The sequence below is a fragment of the Electrona antarctica genome (genome assembly GCF_951216825.1).
Source record: "Electrona antarctica genome assembly, chromosome: 22".
NCBI lineage: Eukaryota > Metazoa > Chordata > Actinopteri > Myctophiformes > Myctophidae > Electrona > Electrona antarctica.
Window position 1 is genome coordinate 27,054,940 of NC_136805.1, and position 20,606 is coordinate 27,075,545.

General features: G+C 42.3%; 1 protein-coding gene and 1 long non-coding RNA gene across 3 annotated transcripts in view; one reads left to right on the forward strand and one right to left on the reverse strand.

Annotated features, from left to right (window-relative positions):
* Positions 1–1,342: 1,342 nt before the first annotated feature.
* Positions 1,343–3,488, forward strand: LOC306914931. Its single transcript, XR_013788761.1, has 2 exons — positions 1,343–2,570; positions 2,781–3,488. It is a non-coding gene; the product is annotated as an uncharacterized lncRNA (long non-coding RNA).
* A 1,310-nt stretch (positions 3,489–4,798) lies between these two features.
* Positions 4,799–20,606, reverse strand: part of plce1 (phospholipase C, epsilon 1) — a 122,228-nt gene continuing 106,420 nt past the window's right edge. The window contains exons 36-44 of one of the 2 annotated variants that reach the window (XM_079492043.1): positions 19,291–19,454; positions 14,807–15,068; positions 14,115–14,233; positions 13,467–13,595; positions 12,361–12,558; positions 11,291–11,485; positions 10,146–10,358; positions 8,402–8,537; positions 4,799–6,409 (exon numbers count right to left, since the gene is read on the reverse strand). In XM_079492043.1, the coding sequence (XP_079348169.1) occupies positions 6,228–6,409; positions 8,402–8,537; positions 10,146–10,358; positions 11,291–11,485; positions 12,361–12,558; positions 13,467–13,595; positions 14,115–14,233; positions 14,807–15,068; positions 19,291–19,454 (1,598 nt within the window). In that variant the 3' untranslated portion in view covers positions 4,799–6,227. Of the gene's footprint in view, positions 6,410–8,304; positions 8,538–10,145; positions 10,359–11,290; positions 11,486–12,360; positions 12,559–13,466; positions 13,596–14,114; positions 14,234–14,806; positions 15,069–19,290; positions 19,455–20,606 lie in introns of both variants that reach the window. The other variant, XM_079492044.1, reaches the window with a different exon arrangement.

Sequence of the window (20,606 nt, forward strand, 5' to 3'; positions counted from 1 at the left end):
CTAATAAGCAAGTCACATTTCAATTGCAACCACGATTGCTGTGACATTTGCTCCTCTACAGGGAGGTCAGGTGGAGGAACATAACAGTAATACCTCATCCACCTGAGCAACAGCCACCTGTGGTAATATACTTCATTCATTCATCATTTAAGGACATTTAGTACAATTGGGGGTATAGCTCTGTCCTAAAGCATTTGACTACAGATCAAGAGTCTCCCAGTACAACTCTGTGTAACCCCTGACCTAAATGTTTGTGATATTTAACTCAAGTCTCTATTATATCCCAGACCCCAGTGGGGGTATATCTCAGTGGTAGAGCATTTGACTGCAGAACAAGAGGTCCCCAGTTCAACTCTGGGTGCCCCCTCACCCGAATGCTCCGACATGCATACAGTATTTAGCTCTAGACTGGATTGAATCCTATCACTCCAAGAGGAAAGCATAGAGTTGTAATGTAAATCTTCAGTTAGTTGTGTAAACCAGGGGTTCTGAACCCGTGGGTCGCGACCCCTCGGGGGGGGGGGGTCGCCAAATTATTTTGGGGGGTCCCCAAATTATTTTCCCAAAATGGCTGGAAAATGGAAATGAAGAGTTTACATAGTACGTGGTGCGTGCATAAACTTTCCTTAATGATTATATCTGGTTTCAGTATTCATTTATGATATATTTTCTCTATTATTATGGTTATTTTTTAAGTCCGTTTTTATTGGTGGAGGGGAGGGGGGCGGGGCGGGGGTCGCGAGACATGGCCAAAGCATTTCCAGGGGTCTCCAGCCAAAAACGCTGAGAACCCCTGGTGTAAACCATGTTTGTTGTGCAACAACAATCTAATAACAATATCAAACATCTAATCTCAGCTCGGCTTCTGCCCTGAGCCTAGTTGTGTGGTATTTTGATACCAATACGTTGGGACTTTTGCTTCTTTTATGTAATGATCCGAGTACACCACTACAAAACACAATGCGGACTGAAAAATTCACCAACATCTTCAAACACCATTAATTAGTCATGTTTATTGTGATCTTAATACACTGTATGACATTTCAATTGATCAGCTATCCTTTAAAGATTTCAAGTAAATAGAAAAGTCGTCACTTGACAGTAACATCATGATAGCAAGTGTACAGTGGGATGTCAATGGAGATATATTCATCTCACGGAAATAACTAGTGCTAAAGATGAATTATTGTCCATGTTCAAATAACTTCCCTGTCATTATGAAAGGAATATATTGACACATCTTGCAAAAAAAGGAAAAAGAAAAACCTACGGTATATATATATATATATATATATATATATATATATATATATATATATATATATATATATATATATATAAAGAATTCTATGTTGTTACCAATTGTTGACATTGACATAAAAGAAAACAAAATCATTTGAAAATGCTGGGCTGTACAGCACAATAAAGAAATGCCAGGTCTATATCTACTACTTGACACAAACTCAATTACTGTATTTCTAAGCTGTACATAACTAACCTAGTTTGTTATACCAAAACATACATTTGAATAAAGTCCTAGCAGTAGAGGATTTGCCCTCTGGCTTACACAAATAAATTAAAAACACATTTGAAAACAGTTTAGACAACTTACAAAACTTCACATACACCGATATAACACAAAAGCCAACCAGGGCTTCACATTCAAATAAATAACATCCAAACACACATTAATCTCAGATTAAACACAGTAAAGAAATGTTACATTCAGAAATTAGGTCGAAAGGTAAGAAAAGTTATCTGTCTGGAGTATCAATAAGATGCAGTTTCCTCCTAAATAGACTATAGAACGTACTGATCATATCCTATAGTCGGTCTATCTCATCTCCCCATAGCCCACAGACTGCCCCAATTGCCTTACAAAGACAACAATGGAATTCTTAGTGGTAAGTTACTTTACGAAGATCAAGACCTGCATCATATGATAATGATAATGGTCACTGGACATATTCCTACTTCCCAGGGCTCTCCACCCATGCTTAGAGCCCAGAACCTATACATGCAGTTGAACCATCGCTTAGAGTAGCCATAGATCAGTGATGACTTCATTATTATGATATCCCAACAGAGACAATGAAAGCATACAGGCATGAGGACATAGTACCTTGCTATTGCACTAAATATTCAACATTATTTCTAGGTCGCTCACATTCCATGTGTACTGTATACACATACAAACCCTAAGGGCCAAATCGTCCTCAGAACAAACAAAAAGTTTTACTTAAGGTGAAATAAAGGGACTCACACTTCCATTGTTTACTGTTCCAAGTTAGCAACATTTTTGTAGTTTCTCCTTGGACTGTACAGTATGACATGTGATTAAGTCATTCGAAATATCTAACCTCATACAGATATATATATCTGATAGAAATATCTGAGGGACAGAAAGCATAAATAATGAAAACTGGAAACATGAGCAAACTTGTCGACAAATTATCTAGAAACAAGTTGGAAATGAGGAAAAAATTAGTACAGGGCCTAAACATTACATTCTCTGAGGAAGACCATTTCCACCATCGAATACAAATAAAACTAAAGGCTTGAATTGTGAGGTTTATTTCCCTCACAGTAATTATTATTTATTTATTCCCTGGCAATTCTTGCTTCATATCTCATAATTCCGTGTTATTTTTTTTATTTTATTTTTTTATGTACACATTTGCCAACCTCACATTTGTGAGAAAAGAACACTGTTTTATAGTCACAATTAAGAGAATAAAAATGCAGAATTTTGAGATATAATTGTCTGAATGAATTGCAAGAAAACAAAATACACAATTCAACCCCTTTTACCTTTACTAAGTGGGGGGAAAAAAATCACATGTGTGTCTGTAACTAGTAATTACCTGACATGTGTACTACAAATTGAAATATACTGTGGAGGAAACTGTCCAGAATAATTATTTATCATTATTATGATTTGACCTACAAAGAATTTCTCCAACTAACAGGCATCCCATGCCACCCAACGGTTCTCAAAGTGGGGTCCCCGGCTAAATGAGGAATAGTTTAAGCCCTATTTTCTATTATCTACTATTTCATCTATTTTTGAAAAATGCGGACAAATGTATCTACCTATGGGGGTCTACCTATGGGGGTCTCTGGCACAAAACATTTCCAATTTGTACGTCCTTGACATGAAAAGGTTTGAGAACAACTGATCTAGCCAGCAACATAACTCCATTGTTAATACAATAAACCCTAGCCTATTTAATAGCCTATTTAAGTGATGTGAAATGTATATTCATAAAATTGTAAATGGGAAGTAGGAAAACTAACTTGAAAGGGTTATCTCCAAAAACAAGTCGACATTGAACTGTCGACATTGAACTGTTGTTTAAAACCTACATTGTTTTTTCATCCAAATAAAAATAAAAGTATCAAAAAATGACTTAAGTTGAATATCTGTCTCTCCATCACAGAACGTAGTAAAACAAGAACATTGAACGTAACATCAGAAAGAAAGAAAGGACTGTGCAAAAATGTAATGAAGACCACACCGTTTCTCTATATCTTGGTGCTAAATCTAAGACATTTAAAAAGTTGTGCAACTTCCTTTATAAATATAAAAAAAACATGCCACATTATTATGGGGAAATAAATGTGTTGTTAAAATGAAAAATGGACAAAAAATCACAGCTAGCCACTGTCTAAAGAAAGAAGAACATCCAAAACTAAAACACAATGTGGTTCATGAGATTTTTAAATGGAGGTGCAAATCACCTTCACCAACCTCATTCATATCTTAGTTGGAGTAAAACGGTTGTTGAAGTTTCAAGGTCATGATAAAACAGGCAATATTTTAGGGCGACTTACAGAGAACGTTACCAACACTCAATGCCCCAGTGTCACCACCTTTCACCACTTGAAGCCTAGCATACCTATTCTGTGCATGTTAACATTCAGCACAAATAGCAGATCTACAAGCTCACAACAAACTTGTAGATAGGTTACTTTCGACAAAGAGATTTGGTGTACAGCGAAACCTATAGGGGGCCCAGTTAGAGCCGTGGGGTACCCCGGTCAACAACATGGATAGCATGTGATTTAGACAGATGCTAGGTTCATTGTTTGGTATCCTAATAGTTCAATGTACCAAATTTTGATAGTATATTGCTGAGATTGATGCTATAGGTTCTTGGTTTACATGGGATCCTAGTTTACTGAGGCAATACACTGTCACACTGCATTTGATGTGTGTTTGCCTTGCTTATTGTAAGTCACTCTGGCTAAAAGGGATACTTCACCCTTTTGCAAAAAATAGCCTACATGTTAATGACGTTTAGAAGATTTAGATTTTAGAACACTTTCCTGGGGTCTTTATGTGTGTAGTAGATGGTTTTAGATATTTTAGATTTTAGCAGTGTCCATGATGTCACAGACACTGGGCTCACTTCCTTCCTGGACTACAATTCCCATAATGCTTTGGTGCACTGCTCCTCCTTGTGGATAGGGCGAGGGCTGTCTTACTGAGACAACATGTAGTCCAGGAAGGAAGTGAGACCAGTCTCTGTGACATCAATGGACACTGCTAAAATCTAAAATATCTAAAACCACATATTACACACAAAGACCCCCAGGTTTTCTAAATCTTCCAAATGTCATTAACATATTTTTTTTGCAAAAAGGTTGCTTTTTGAGCTTCTGCTAAATACCTAAATTGTAAGGGTGGTTACTGTTGCTGGCTGTGTTGCCCAACTAAATTGATAAAAAAAATCAGGTGAAACAAGCACTGTCTCCGTCCCCCATATTGTTATTATTATTAATATATATATATTTTTTAACTTTTATGTTTCTGTGTCACAACCTCACGGACGTTGTTTGCGTTTGTTTCCGACGTTGTGTTCGTGGTTCAATCACAGCTGTTGTCGCTTCGAGCTGTGGTCTTAAGTGGCCGTGGTACGCTAATATTGTATTAGAAGGAGACACTTTCCAAGGGAGCGCTCATTTCCGCTGTGCGGGGCAGGGCATGACTAGGTCGCTTCTACATGATTGGCTACACGAGTTTCAGACTACCATATTGGCTTCTGGGGCAGTCAATCATGACTAGGTCGCTATTAAAAACGGGCCCATCAGGTTTCACCCGACAAAAAAGAAAAAAAAGCCAGGCGTGCCTGTACAGTACTGTGAGTACACAAACAATAAGAGAACAATCAAACAAGCCAGCTTGTCAACCACCTTCACAATGCTCAAACTGAAAGACAATTCTTCCTTTCTTTTTGTCATCTACTCTAAATCCACTTATTCTATCTCTCCTTCCATTGCCTCCTTTCTATTACCGTTGTGTGTATTTTCTTCTACCAGAGAGAGGGAACAATTGAAATATGAGGTCAGGTCAATCAAATACAATAGATATAATCCTCCTGTAGCCCACGCCTCAACAAAAGCAAATGTACTGTAACACCCTCCCTGTAAAGATAGGCGTGTAATGCCGATGGATAATCATTTGAAGGAACTGTTGACTCTGATTCACTAAACCTGAACCAGTCCTCCGTCTCCTCTTTGTGGCGCCCGTCTTTGTGTCGCCCGGATTCTGGGAAAGCAAAAATCATACTTCATCTATAACTCGGGTAACTTGTTTTTGGACATACGGTATTGACATACAGTGATTTATGTCTAAAGGGGAATAATAATGTCAACCTTTTCTTCCTCCTTCTGAAACCATGTCCCTGATGACTTCAGTCAGTGGACGGCTGTCCCAGGTACTCACTGGCCATGCCACCTTCTTCCAGTCACAGTTCCACCAATAAACAAACAGGAGCCAGACCTAGCGTTCCAACAGCTTCCATTTAGCATGGCTCTAGGGAGGACTTCCTCTCACAAGTGCCCCGGCGTTGTTTCAGACCATCTGACTGGACCAATCTCCTGTCCATCATTCAAGACAGACAAACAGTATCTGGATTCTGGTCAGTCAGTTAAAACCAATAAATGAGGCTCGGACCCACACCCATCAATAACTCACCCAAACGATGGGGCACAGCCGGAATCCTACCCATCTCTCAAACAGTTGGCCAATTAGAGAAGGAACAGAATTAGCCACCCAATCAGGTTGAAGGGGAGGGAGGGGGGATTTCCCAAGAGTGCCAGAGGGGTGTTTCTGTAATTCAAAAAGAAAGAACTCAAAACACCTTGTTTCTCTTTGAAAGGAGGGAAATCAAGCCTCCAGGTTCACAACTGGTCAGCGCGTCTCGTCTCTCGCTCGGTGGATTTCATTTGTGGATCTTCCAGTTCCTGAGGAGGTGAAGTGTCCATGTCGGGGGAGTGAGAGAGTAATTGGAGGACTGTTCGGGTTGGGATCGGAGGTGCTGCCCCTTGGACGAAGCCAGGAGGAGCCTCTCTGCACCAACTCGGCCCTCTGCTACCCACGCTTTGAAACCCGCAGACAGATACCCTGCAGAATGCATATGGAGGAGGGTGGGGGGTTAAAGACAGGTCAAGGAATTTCACCTTGGCATCCCAAACCTTTTAAATTCTTTCTACAATAATAAAAAGGTAAAGTACATTATTTGTCAGCAGTCCATACAATGTAACGCAGTTCAACTGTATGGACACATTTCATACATACACACCTGTGTTGGAACAAAATGTTATGATGGAAACTGTTGCTAGTTAGTTAGTTAATGATAGCCACAACCTGAAATACCACATCCATGCATTATTATTACACATATATTGCAATCACATTTCACACATTTGACTACATCTATTATTGGCACAACAAGAGAGAGAGAATGCTCTGCAACCATGGTTGACAGAAGCAGTACACGAAAACAGATAGGTAGGTATATATACTATATACACTATAGTAATTGCCATACATAGATAGATAATAGGTAGGTACCATAGTAAGTACCAGTAACAGATCAACAAAAAACAAGGGGAAGGAGTCGAGTCAACTCCCCCCCCCCCCCCCCCCACATTGTTGTAACAACTATTTCAACAACTATTTTTATGTAGCCGAGGCTACATAAAACCAGAGCTTCACACTCTATACTCTATATATTCTGTCATGCCATTGACTAATCACTGGGCACAATAGTGTTAATTTACACGTCATTTATTGTGTTTGTTCAGTAATAGGGGTCTCTCCATCTCTCCACCTTTTAACGAACAGGTTGCAAAATCTCATCCAAATCTCATCCAAAAGATTTATTAGCTTGTGGTAGAGTTCCAATTTTGTCTGCTCAATTATATGTTTACTCCCTTCCAATTTGACTTGTTAATCCTGTGTTATTTGTCCTGATTGGATGAAATGGGTATCCCAAATTCCCAACCTGAATCTTGTTTACTAAAGATCTGTAGCAATGAAAGCTATGAGAATAAAGCATCGAACACTTATTTTAACAAAAGTATCACATACACCCACCCAGAGGTCATCACCATTCCAGTTTATGATGCCATGACCATACAAAATTAACGGTCAATAATATTACCAGAAACCTAGATCTAGATAGACCTAAATGTATACTAGAGGACTCCTAATGTGTCATAGTATATATTTTTTATAGAGGGACAGACAGTAGGCCGACGGAAAATAGGGGAGAGAGCTGGGGGAGTGACATGGAGTAAAGGCCGTCGGGAGCGGGAGTCGAACCCGCGGCACACTGCCAGACTCGGGCTACCGGCCAAGGTGCCTGGACCGCTGATCCACGGCCCAGGCCATGTCGTCCACATTTTAAAATGACATTCTGCATGAATTAAATCAGTGGCCTAGCTATTCTGAAGAAAACTTAGTGCTTTCACTGCACATTAGATGAACCAAAAATTAACACTAAGTATTCATAATCTTTTTTCAAAATCTAAAATTTGCCACGGACAAGTCTTTCCACATTTTGTTTGTGTACGGAGACGTTGATGACCCCTACCCCTGCTTACACCATCTTTAAAGGTCCTTGAGTCCTTTCAGATGGGCAGCAACTGACGACGAGCCTAGTAATTCATTTTCAATGAGAGGCGTGCGTTTATTTTGGGCTTGCAGAGAAGTTGAGGGGCGACGCAACGCAAGCGTATTTTCGTGGATGGGTCCCGTGAAATTGTCACGTGCGTGCGCATTTCGTGCACACGCCTGCGGCTGACTAGACCTGGATTGTGTTGAGCTTCTTCTTTTTTTTTTGCCAAGCATCCCGTGCCCCTCATGAGCAGACCTGGGGCAGACCTGCCGTTGATCACAGGCAACAACCCCTGCGTCACCCGCTCCCCGTCAGAAAAGACCTTAACAGTGAGGGTTTTACTGCGTAGGCCTACCGCATATACTTCTATGATGTTAGAGGGAAACCAGAGCATTACCTCTGTTGTCTTTCCATGCACACACAGCAGGCACAGTGTGAGTCTCACTCCTGGATCTCTGTCAGAGCCACGCAGCATGCAGCCCGCTCATCCTTACTGTGCGTCGGGCCGTCGTGGCACAGCGTCACCGACTGGCTGACCCCGCTGCCACTCGACACGCTGCGCCCCCGGCTGGTCAGCTTCTTCAGCTCGCTGGCGAACGAGATGCCTTTCCTCTTGTCCTCGCGCGCCACCTGGGAGGTTACACGTCACTTTGCGTTAGGGGCTGGGGGCGATGAGACTTCAAATCGACGTCACGCTTATTTCAAACCTTTGCCTCGATTACGATTAATGAACGATAATTATTTTGTAAATGACTAATGATGAAAAAAAGTCCACCTGTCCCACCTACAGAGGGACAGGTGCGTCAGAGTAATGAACTAGAATAGTAGGAGAAAGGGGGAGTCCCACACACTGTCTTTACTTACAAAACTTGTATTGATGCAACGTTTTGGTCACTCGGATCAGGCATGCCTGAGGAAAAATCTGCTATTTTCTATTAGAGTATAATACCGGGCTTAAGTATGGCCAATCAGAAAATCAAGTTAGTTGATGAGTGTAGATTCCTTGATACAGTCGGTTATAGGTTCTAAATGTCAGCTGTTGATATATTTCCGGTTAATAGCCCAGACATACTTTATGTGTGACCGACATGCACAGACTCAAGCACTCGGTATGCATGTGACCGATTAAAAAAAAAAACTTTATTCAATCAAACCTAGCAACAAACTAGGATAAAAAACAGATGTGATGAGGACAGACATACAACAAAGATGAAGCAACAACAGCCATATTAACACATCTTACAGCAGCACTTCCCAACCTTCTCTGGATCAAGGCCCACTTGAAAATCTCAAAAGCGTTCAAGGCCCACCCATCTGACCACTTTGGTCAGATGGGTGGGCTGTGTGCATTTTCAGGGCATGTTTATTGTAATGATGAATCAATTGGTTGTGTTCCGGCTTGAATCAATGGAACTGACGTGGTATGCTTTAATCGTATTTTCTTTTCTTTTTTTATTAATGTTATATTATTGTTAAAATCCGGTTGGAAATTACTGTCTTACAGACATGGGTTAAAAGCAGCAACACCAAACAATGAACACAACAAACTAAGAAGAACAGGTGTGTTGAGGACAGACATAAAGATGAGCAACAGCAGCCATATTAAAACCTCTTACAGACATGGGTTAAAAGCAGCGTCACAAAAAGAGAATACAAGCAGCTATAAAAAGAGGTGTTAAAATAGTATGGACAGCATGTAATACAATATTATATCAAGCAAGTGTACTGTACATGCCAAAGCCTTTGATATGTCCTTTGATTCACATTCTAGTTGCATAACAACATGTAAACATTTGACACACATTAGGCGAGTACAGAAAAAAGAACAGGCAAACAATAATTGAGTACATGCAGATAGAACTTGACCCTTGACCTTCAAAAGGCCAGTCTCAGTCGGTCTTAGTACATTGGTTCTCAAAAGTATTTTATTTCATAACTCTCATAACTCTGAGAGTGTATACGATCCATTATGAGTCCATTTGGTTGGTTTGGCTCTATCAGTCCTTGAAATAAAATACTTTATTTCATAACTCTCATAACTATGATAGAGTACAAATGGAACCAAATGGATCCACAATGGATCGTACACTCTCAAGAGATCTCAGAAGTGTCCATGCAACCCACTCAAGGAACCCTGAAGGTCACTGGACCCCACTCTGAGTACCACAGTCTTAGTTGTTGCAAAGCAACAATGTCATCATGGTCACATCATGGTCACATCATGGTCACATGGTGTACCTGCTCCTTGAACTTGAGGATGAACTTCCCCGCCCCTCTCCAGCGGCTCTGGGCTTGATAGACACACTCGTGGTCCAATAGGACTCGCTGCAGGGGCTTAGCAGCAGAGGACTTCTTAGAGCCCGCCTCCTTGACGACTTCCTCCACTAGCACGTAGTCGCTGGGGTTGGGGTTACACAGGATGCTGTAGGAATACTTTGCCTTCGATAGAGTCTGACCAGAAACAGAGAGAGAGAGAGAGAGAGGAAGCTGTTAACTGTAAACTAAAATAATCAATAATGAATAATTTAATAAACTAAACAATTAGTAATCATTCCCTATTTTGGGAATTTCCTTATAGACTTAAAGCATAAAATAATATAAGCTCACAATGCTTTCTCTATTTTTGCACGACAGTGCATTGCAATAATGTGCCTTTGGTAAGTAAGTGTAATACCTATTCTGAAGAAAACCTGGAGACTTGACATTCAGTAATTGGGTCTTATGATCAAACTAATTAAGAACATACAGTAAGTAACGGTGTGTCTGTGTACGGACATATTGATGAGTCCTGGTCACCTGCTGTACAGTACAGTATGTTGTCCTGAGAGGTGCTGACCAGTCGCTAGACATGGCCAAAGCATTTCCGGGGGTCCACAGCCAGAAAGGTTGAGAACCCCTGCTGTAGACTACCTGCTATATGATGTCCTGAGCTGTGCTGTAGAGTGTAGATAAGTGGTTCCCAAAGTGGGGTCCTTGAGGGAGTTCCAGGGGGTCCCCAGCTAAATGATAGTTAGGAACCAAATGGACCCTTATGGGTCTGTAACTCAGAGAGTGTACAAATGGAAACAAATGGACCCTCACAGGTCCATTTAGTTCCATTTTTATACTCACAGAGTTAAATTAACATTGATTTTACAATATACATTGGGGTCCCAGAGATATAAATGCCATTAAATGGGGCGCTGTAGCCTAATTCAGGTCAAACCTGGGTGTCCTTGAAATGAAAATGGTTGAGAATCACTGCTAGAGCCGTAGAAATCTTCTCTTATGGGGGTCCTTTGGCCTATATGTTCTAATGGGGGTCCGCGGGCTGATGAGTGTCATATTTGGGGGTCTTTGACATGAAAAGGTTTGGGAACGGCGGCTGTAAGAGTGTAGACTACCTGCTGTATGATGTCCTGCGCCGTGCTGTAGCGCGGGGCCTTGATGACGGTGTGAGGCTGCTCCGGTGACACGTCGTGGACCTGGACGAAGAACATGTCCTCCTCCCCTCCGCTTCCTGCCCCTCCTCCTCCCTCTCTGCCTCCCACGCTCACCTCCTCGTCCCCCTCCGCCACAGAGTTCCTCTCGCTCACGTTCTGCCACAAAAAAACAAACAAAAAGAAAACATTCAAGCCGTTACAACGGGAAACTGATGTGTGGCTCACGCTTCACGCAGACACAGTAACATCCTGGGTTCGTTCAACTCTCAAATGGACCCTTGTGGGTTCATTTGGTTCCATGTATACACTCTCAGAGTTACAAATGGATACATTAACAGAGGATTTTACTGTGCACATGTAGGCTACTTTAATGTTACATATTGTATTTATGAGTTTCATGAAATAGCCAATAGGGGGAGCCATCATCTTGCATAGTGGAACATACCATACTTGGAAAAGAAACCACCGTGAATCAAAACACGGCACAGTTGTTCCTTGTTGTAGCTTTATGCCAAACAAGTCCTTTATTTAATTCACAGTATTTTCAATATCTTGGTTGGATAAATTCCATGCATGCATATTTTAATGATCAATCAATCAGTTGTGTTCTAGCTTGGATGGAACTAACATACGTGGTATTCTTATTTATTACTTATACTTATTATTTAGCTGTGTCACTTGCAATTTACTCCCGGTTCAACACCATGCAGTGGGCACCGGTCCACAGGCTGAGAACCACTGAAATAGCAGATCTGCAACCACCAAAATAGAAAGTTGCGAGCTTGTAGATTGGCTATTTTCACTACTTCTTATTATTATAATTTTTATTTATGGGCTTTCTTGAATTTGTTTGTTTGTTTTAAAATGTATAACATTTATAAAATTAATATATATATATATATAATGTTTTATATAAGAAAAGAAAATGGGATTTTTACTCGAGTCGTGACCCATGAAAATGGGTCCCGACCTGACACTGTTTAGGAAACAGTGGGTGAGCATTAACAATATGCAGGTAGATTTAAAAGTACCTCCTCTCTGGTTTTGAGACAGATCCTCCCCACGTATCCCTCCTCACAGTGCCAGCCGTTGACCAGCCTGATCAGCTCCTCCTCGGGCGCTAGGGGGCGCTGCTGAGCACAGCGCTTCACCTCGCTCCGCTCCTTAGCCAGCGGAAGCTTCTCCTCGCACAGGAAGTACTCTGACAGACTTCCTGCTGGAGCCACAATCTGGTGTACAGAGAGAGCGGAGATTGTGAGATTATGGTAGACCTATATTCACACGAGTGAGTGAATGGGTCCAACTTATTTCAGTGAACAAAATGTTTTAAAGGAGCATTCAGTGATTTGGGTGATTTGGAAAAAAACCCGGTCCACCCGGTAACAAGATGTGCACATGCACACGCTCTACAGTGGGGGAAGTACAACAGACCAACAGCACGTGCACCAATGCCCGCCCCACTCGATCATGATTGGAGGAAGGCCCCTCTCATCCTGATTGGATGAAGGCTTTGCCACCCAAAGCACAAACCGAAACTAGGGTTTTTTGACCCCAGGGGCTCACTGGGGACAGGGAGGAACTCCTTATATGGTCAGCACACTTTATAGTAGGGAGGATTATCCAAAAAATAAGAAAAAGTAAGTGATATTTGAATTAAGTGAAATCACTGAATATACCTTTAACCAATCTGTATTGTACAGTATGTTAATACAACATAACTAACACAACTGCATGCGGTGGTTGTTGTTGGTATATCTGAACTTCTATTGAGAAATCCTGTAGTGGGGTGGGACAGCTATGGTTGACAAGACATGACATTGTAATGCACATTGCAAAGCACTTTGGAGATACGCGCTATACAGGACCCAGACTAGTGAAACTAGCCAATCCAAAAGCTCACGATGCATCGTGATGCAACAAAAATGAAGGGACATGTACTTGCAACCCATAAAAAAAAGACCCAACCCAGTAGGGAAACACTGAACTAAATCAGTCCTGGCCAAACAGGCTTTCCATCTTAGCTCGGCTGCAGAAATGTTGGTGATTGTGCCGGAGACGTCAGTTCAGAAACTCGGGTAGGGCATAGATCTTATGGATTGCAGGCTTTAAGACAGTCTGGGGTATCTCCATCACTAACCATGTCCAGTAGCTGTTTGGCAGTGCTCTGCTCATTGACACAGAACACAGTGAATGGCTCAGGGCCTGGAGCTCCGTGCACCGTCACCCTGTGCTGCTGTGCTGCCCTCTTCTCCTCTGACATGAACAGCTAGTCAGAGAGAGAGAGAGAGAGAGAGAGAGAGAGAGAGAAAGAAAGAAAGAGAGAGGTAAACTTATGTTTTCTCATGCCAATAAATTTGAATTGAATTGAATTGATTGAGAGTTTTATGAGAGACAGACAGATCAAATAAACTGTTAAGGATGATACAGACAGGGGACTACTTTGGCTGCCACCAAATCCTCCTGCCGCTATCCCCTGACTGCCAGGCGGATGCAGGGAGCTTTTATTCTGAAAACACCCACTTTCCCTTTCCCCCAGAATCAGGAAGCTACTTCAGAGTACAATCGGCCATGTCTTTCCGGCACCCCAGAGCTCCTATTTTGAAGGAATCCCGGCACCGATTGTGTTAATGCCGGTGTTCTTGCTTATATATGATCATCTATCGATATAGACCTTCATGTGAAAAGGGTTGAAACCCATGCTGTAGTTACTGTCTACCAGTGATAAAAGGATAGCACATTGACCATGAGCCCAGTCTACTGTATGTCATTCCAGATGTGTTCTTACCATAGAGGTGGGGAGCACTCCGCCTGCAGGGCCCTCCTCTGTTCTACCACTGTAGATAAATAAGCTGGACACTTCTAGTGGCTCGTTGTGCTGTGTCCTTAACTGGACATGTCTATAACCTGAATCACACGCACGCACGCACACACACGCACACACGCACACATAGTTAGTAAAACACAGGCGGACTCTAGCGGCTCAACCAGAAGCCCAAATTGTCACACTGACATTCAAGCTAATTAAAGCATAGAGTACCATTAATATTTTATAGTTAAACCGTTAGTAGTCTACTGTAGAACAACGTGGGGTCCAGGAACCCTCAGGGGGTCCCCGGGTAATTAGTTAATGCATCAATATTAAATGTTTAAACACTTTAACCCTATTTTATATTTGATATGCAAAAATAGCAGATCTACAAGCTCACAACAGCTATTTTCTGAACATTTGGAAGAATATTGAATCATTTTTTTTTTTTTTTGAACATTAAACAAACTTAAACTTCCAATTCAAGAATAGCATATCGAGCATAGGGGCCCATGACGTCATGTTTAAACAATCAAGACAAGAGTCTTGTGAGTGTGGAACTATAGTGGCCCTCTGGAGTGAGTGTGGAACTATAGTGGCCCTCTGGAGTGAGTGTGGAACTATAGTGGCCCTCTCCATCTTCAAAGTTGCCCACCCCGACAGAAACCTACCTGGCTTGAGGGCTTTCAGAGGCAGAGTTCTTTGCGCGGTCGTCTGAGAACTGTTGTTCTCCACCACGGCGATGCGCAGGAAGCACATGTCCTCAAAGTGCACGGTGAACTGGAAGTGCTCGTTCCACATGGGGTTCAGCGTGTTCCTGTGGATGGGTTTGGCGCGGAAGTGGAAGCTGTCGACAGGCATGCCCAGAACATCGATCTCCAAGCAGGGACTGCCCGCACTGTTGCCCGGACACACGTTTTGACCAGACACGATCTGGGAGAGGAGGCGAAAGCAGAGATCTGGGTTGTAACATCATTGATTGAAAACTGTATTAACAGTTTGTAGAATAAGCACAGGAGAGCACAGTTCAATGAAAGGTCTGCTAAGAGGATAAAAAAATAAACAAGCACTAAGGCTTGTTTCCATCGGGTCCTCCATTTTCAATTCATCAGAACATTTAATGACATACAAATATACAGTAGTATGCAGTGGACAGTTACAAAGTACATTTATGTGAGTACAGTAGTTCATTTGGATATTAATTTGGGGTTTCATTGACGAATGTTTGAGAAACAGTGGTTTAACTTTTTGTAAAGCAAGCCCAAATAAGCAACTACACTTTAGAAACACGTCAAAAAACTGCAACGTGCAACTACTAATATTTACAAGCAAAAAAGCCCAAAGCCACTTGACTACACTGCACAAGAGGCTGTTTGAGGTTTGTGTGTGCTGTTTGCGCACGCACGCACGCGCACACGCACGCACGCACGCACGCACGCACGCACACAATAAGCTTTAGAGTGCACTTTTGTTGATCCAATACAGTTTTTTTATATGAGTTGTGTCTGAAAGCAGGACGAGCTGCACCTCTATACATAACTGACAGTGAATAAATACTTCAATGAACACTAACCCAATTTCAACTTCATCTACAAAGACTCTAATCAACGTCACATCTGCTATACAATTACAATACCGGTGGTTCTCAAAGGACCACCATAACTCTGATAGTGTACAAATGGAACCAAACGGACCCGTTAAAAATCCTAAAGGAACCCTAATAATCACACAGCGATGGTTTAGGAAGCCCTGCAAGGCTACAACCTGCAGTTAAGGGTTCAGTGTCTTGCTCAAGGACACTTTGACAGGGATCAAACCTGGAACCTTCCAATTGGCAGACAACTGCTCGACCTCCTGAGCCACTTAGTACAGCTTAACCACATGAACGCTAGTGTCACACACAACATGCTGTGGCAGAGATTATGTGTAGAGCAGTGGTTCTCAAAGTGGAGTGAGGGGGTTTCACATGGCCCCTTACAGGTCTGTAACTTTGGTACAAATCATATCACTCTTAGAGTTAAACTTCACCCCTTTCGCAACCAGATCTTATTGTAATGATGTTTGGGAGACAAGAAACACTTTCCTGGGGTTTTTATGTGGGTAATGTGTTTTTAGATTTCAAAGTGTCCATGATGTCACGGAGACTACATGTTGTCTCAGTAAGACAGCCCTCCTCCTATCCACAAGGAGGAGCAGTGCACCAAAGCATTATGTGAATTGTAGTCCAGGAAGGAACTGAGCCCAGTGTCTATGACGCGTTATTATGGATCCCATCGCAGGTCTAGGAAAGCCCCGCTGTGATTGGCCAGTAGTCGCTGTGATTGACAGTTCTCGTTTTTGCTACTATGCCTAAACCTAACCTTAACCCTAACCTCAGTAAAACTATGCCTGCCCGGGAGCCAATCAGACACATGGTAAGGCGGGTCTATCCCAGAACGTTGGTGGGATTCATAATCGCGCGTCCATGACATCACAGGCACTTTGAAATACTAAAATATCTTAAAACACATGTATATTACCCACATAAAAAACCCAGGAAAGTGTTTCTTGTCTCCCAAACATCATTAAAATAAGATCTGGTTGCAAAAGGGGTGAAGTGGAATTAAAAAGTTGGATAAGCACTGGTGTAGAGGGGAAAAAGGAATGGTTTAGTACAGACCCCTTGGGGACTCATCAATATAGGTTTTAAATGATTAAGAGCTTTAGCGCCACAGGAATCACATTTTTGCAACAATAGCAAAAGCCAACTTTCTGCAACAGGAAATGTGAAAAGTATTGTTGAAAAAATGTCAATGGTCATCATTCTTTGTCATATATTCTTGCCAAAACACACAAATTATGACCCAGCAATTGATCCGCATATCGTTGCTGTCTGGCAGAAACCTTGTATCGTTTTATGTTTTTGTCATACTACAAAAGTAAAAAAAAAAAAAAAAAAATCAGTATGTCTGTGGGTTTTATAAACGAGAGCACTTCTAGAGTTGTCACGCTGTCACAGTCAGCATGACACACGCCATATTTGGCATGTTTTGGGAACATATGGTTCCCATATGCTTATGTCCGAGTAGTGACGGGACACGGCCGGCCAGCCCACCCATTAGCCAATTTTAATAGAGGATAGGAATCGATATTCAACAACAAATGAAAAGCCTTAACAAGAGCTTGTGACTAAAATAACAGCATTGGATCCAAGAGAACACTTTCATTCTTTTTGCCATTTTCCAACCGACAGTGATGATATAATTGACCAAAGTTTTATCATGCTAACATGCGGCAGAATGATCACATGACAGTGCCAGGGGCCCATGGCTGCACTTGTCAATGTCATTCTGGACCCATAACATTCAATCTTGGCACGGCAAGATCTTTTGGAAATAGTCAGAATTCTGTACTGAAATCCTCATAGTAATAGTGTGCAGAATAAAATAAAAACTTGTGTTTTTATTGTGTGTTTTATCATTATCACTTGGAGCTGGGTCGGAATTGGCCATGTCCCGTGGAACTCAGGTCTATGATTATGTGGCTTGGTGCCGTCATTTGAAAGAAATCTCGGAACGGGTCGGAATCAGTCCAAATTGTCACGGGTCCGTTTGGTTTTCTTATTGTCTCCACCAGGCCGAAGGCATGGGGAGAGAGTATGTTTTGCACTCCGTCCGTGTGTGTGTGTGTGTGTGTGTCCGTCCGTCCTTCTGTCCGTCCGTTACCAGCTAATCTCCGGCACCGTTAACCCGGTCGATGCCAAACTTTGCACACACACTCCCTGGATGCCAACGATGAACCTCTGCCCCACATTTTCCAGAACGGCCTGTTATAGCGCCACCATGAGGCAGCTTTTCAATGTTTTTACCTAAAACTGCACCGATCTGCATGAAACGTTGCATGCACACTCCCTAGAGGCCAAGGACAAACCTTTGACCTGCATTTTCCGCATCTGCCTTTTATAGCGCCACCAGGAGGCCGACTTTTGTAAAACACATTTTGATATTACTCCTCCAGATTCTGTCCAAAAATCTCACAAATCGTTACACAGTATCTCTATGGTCATGTGCTCAAGTCGGATCTGTCGTGAAATCTTTCACACATTTTCTTACTAGGCTGAGGAATATATCCCACCCTTTTCACATTGGCCTGGTCTAGGTTAAAAATTGTTGCAAAAAACAAACAAACAAAAAAACATGTTTATATTACTCCTAAACATTTTGCCAAACATCTCACACAGTCCTATCCTCATGGTGGAGACCTGTGCCCAGAAAGGAACTTTCTGGGCACAAATGGACCCTTACAGGTCTCAAACTCACCCATTCACCTTTTGAATTTCAAGGATGCCCATAAATCTGAGGGTATACAGATGAAACCAAGTGGACCCGAAAGGGTCCAGTTTCTAATTGGCAGATCAGTACAAATTTGGTCTCTCCATGTGGGAGGCTGGGATTGGAATCCCATGCAGGACATGGAAGTTATGGATTGCAGCTTTACATCTGGATGACAAGTGTAGACCATATTCACAGATCTACAGGCCCAGTCTGAATGTCTGTGAAAAGGGTTTACAGCTGAGCGCCTTTATGAGGTCCTGTCCTCAATCACTGCTACACTATGTGCTATGTATTCACTGGGTGGCCCTCCGTGACTGTCAAACAGTGGAAGCACATACAGCACCTAATATAATGAAACATCCAAACAATACCTAAACCAAATAGGAGTGTGTGTGTGTGTGTGTGTGTGTGTGTGTGTGTGTCTGTGTGTGTGTGAAGCTTATGCAAACATGAAGTAAGTGCTTGTATATAATGTACTCGCTAGCTTGCTTGTGCAAAAACAAAATATATATATATTTTTGAGTGTCAGCTACCGCTAGAAAATGCTTACTCACATGACATGAGTGAGTATGAACGCTGTGTGATACCTTGAAGAAGGCAGTTGTACTGCCGAAACGTTGGTTTTTACTCTGCATCCTAATACATAATCGGCTCTTTGGCTATCAGTGTGTGCAGCCACTCTTTTGTCTTTTTAAGACTTAACTCTTTATATGAACGCTGCGTAAACACGTCCATTAATGCAGGAATGGGATGAAGTCATTTCTCTAATATTTTGGGGATAAGTTTCAATTAGCCGATCTGGAGAACAGTCTGGACCAAAGCCCAGTGCAACGTGTCCTCACCGTGAGAGAGTAGACGACAGGACTCATGCTCTCCACGTCCCTGTCCAGAGGACACAGCTGCTGGTACAGGGGACAGCATCTGTCCCACAGCACGGCAGGCTTCAGGACGTAGCCACAGCCACCGTTGGCCTCAAACAACGCCGCATTCAACTGCATTGGCAGGTCTGCAGACGAGGGGGAGGGGGGGGGGGGGGGGAGAGAGAGAGACATTTATTGTTGCATCTTAGTATACAAGAGTGAAAATTGTAGCAGCAATAACAGAGTAGCACAGTACAGTAAGACAAATAGCAAAGTACATTATTGTCTCCACCAGGCCGAAGGCATGGGGAGAGAGTTTTTTGCCCTCCGTCCGTGTCTGTGTGCGTGTGTCCGTCCGTTAGCAGCTAATCTCCGGCACCGTTAACCCGGTCGATGCCAAACTTTGCATACACACTCCCTGAATGCCAACGATGAACCTCTGCCCCAAATGTTTTTACTCCTCCAGATTTTGTCCAAAGATCGCGCAAGTGGTTACACAGTATCTGTATAGTCATGTGCCTAAGATGGATCTGTCCGATATTTCATATTCCATCCTAATTGGCTAACATTGGCTTTCAAAGTTTGCAGGATTGGCCCGTTTTGAACGGGCCAATCACGCACTTTCCTACTAGGCTGAGGAATATATCCCACCCGTTTCACATTGGCCTGTGTTATAGCAAAACACATTTTTGGAACAAAATGCCTCAAATAATCCAATTCACCCTTTTCTCATTGGCCTATTATAGCGCCACCAGGAGGCCACAACCTGACCTGGCCTGGTGGAGACTTTTTCTAGTTCATACTGTAGCACACTCTGGGGTGCTGTGTGCATTGTTCCTACTTCTAAACAGTGTGTGTGTGTGTGTGTGTGTGTGTGTGTGTGCGCACTCTGTGCAGTATGTATGTATACATTAATATCTATTTACATACTGTATGTGCATGTACACAAGACAGACAGACAGACAGACAATCAGTTTGTATGTAATCACTCTTGTAGGATAAGGCCTGATTTATGCTTACTTGCGTGGCGGAGTGGCACACCAGAAATGAGCTCAAAACGTGCCACGATACAACACAGTGTGAGCTTGTACATCAACGCACACAACCAAGAATAAATGATGGGTAAGAGTTCAATGTTATCTGTTAGTTCACGGAGACGACACAACACTGACTTCTCCCTTAAAACAATCATTGTTTTACTAAACTTTATCTCAAATTCCTGGGTTTTGTGTTTGGAAGGCCGGGCGGGTGCGTTGGCTCCGGGTAATGGAAAAACATATCACTTTGCATTCAGGCCC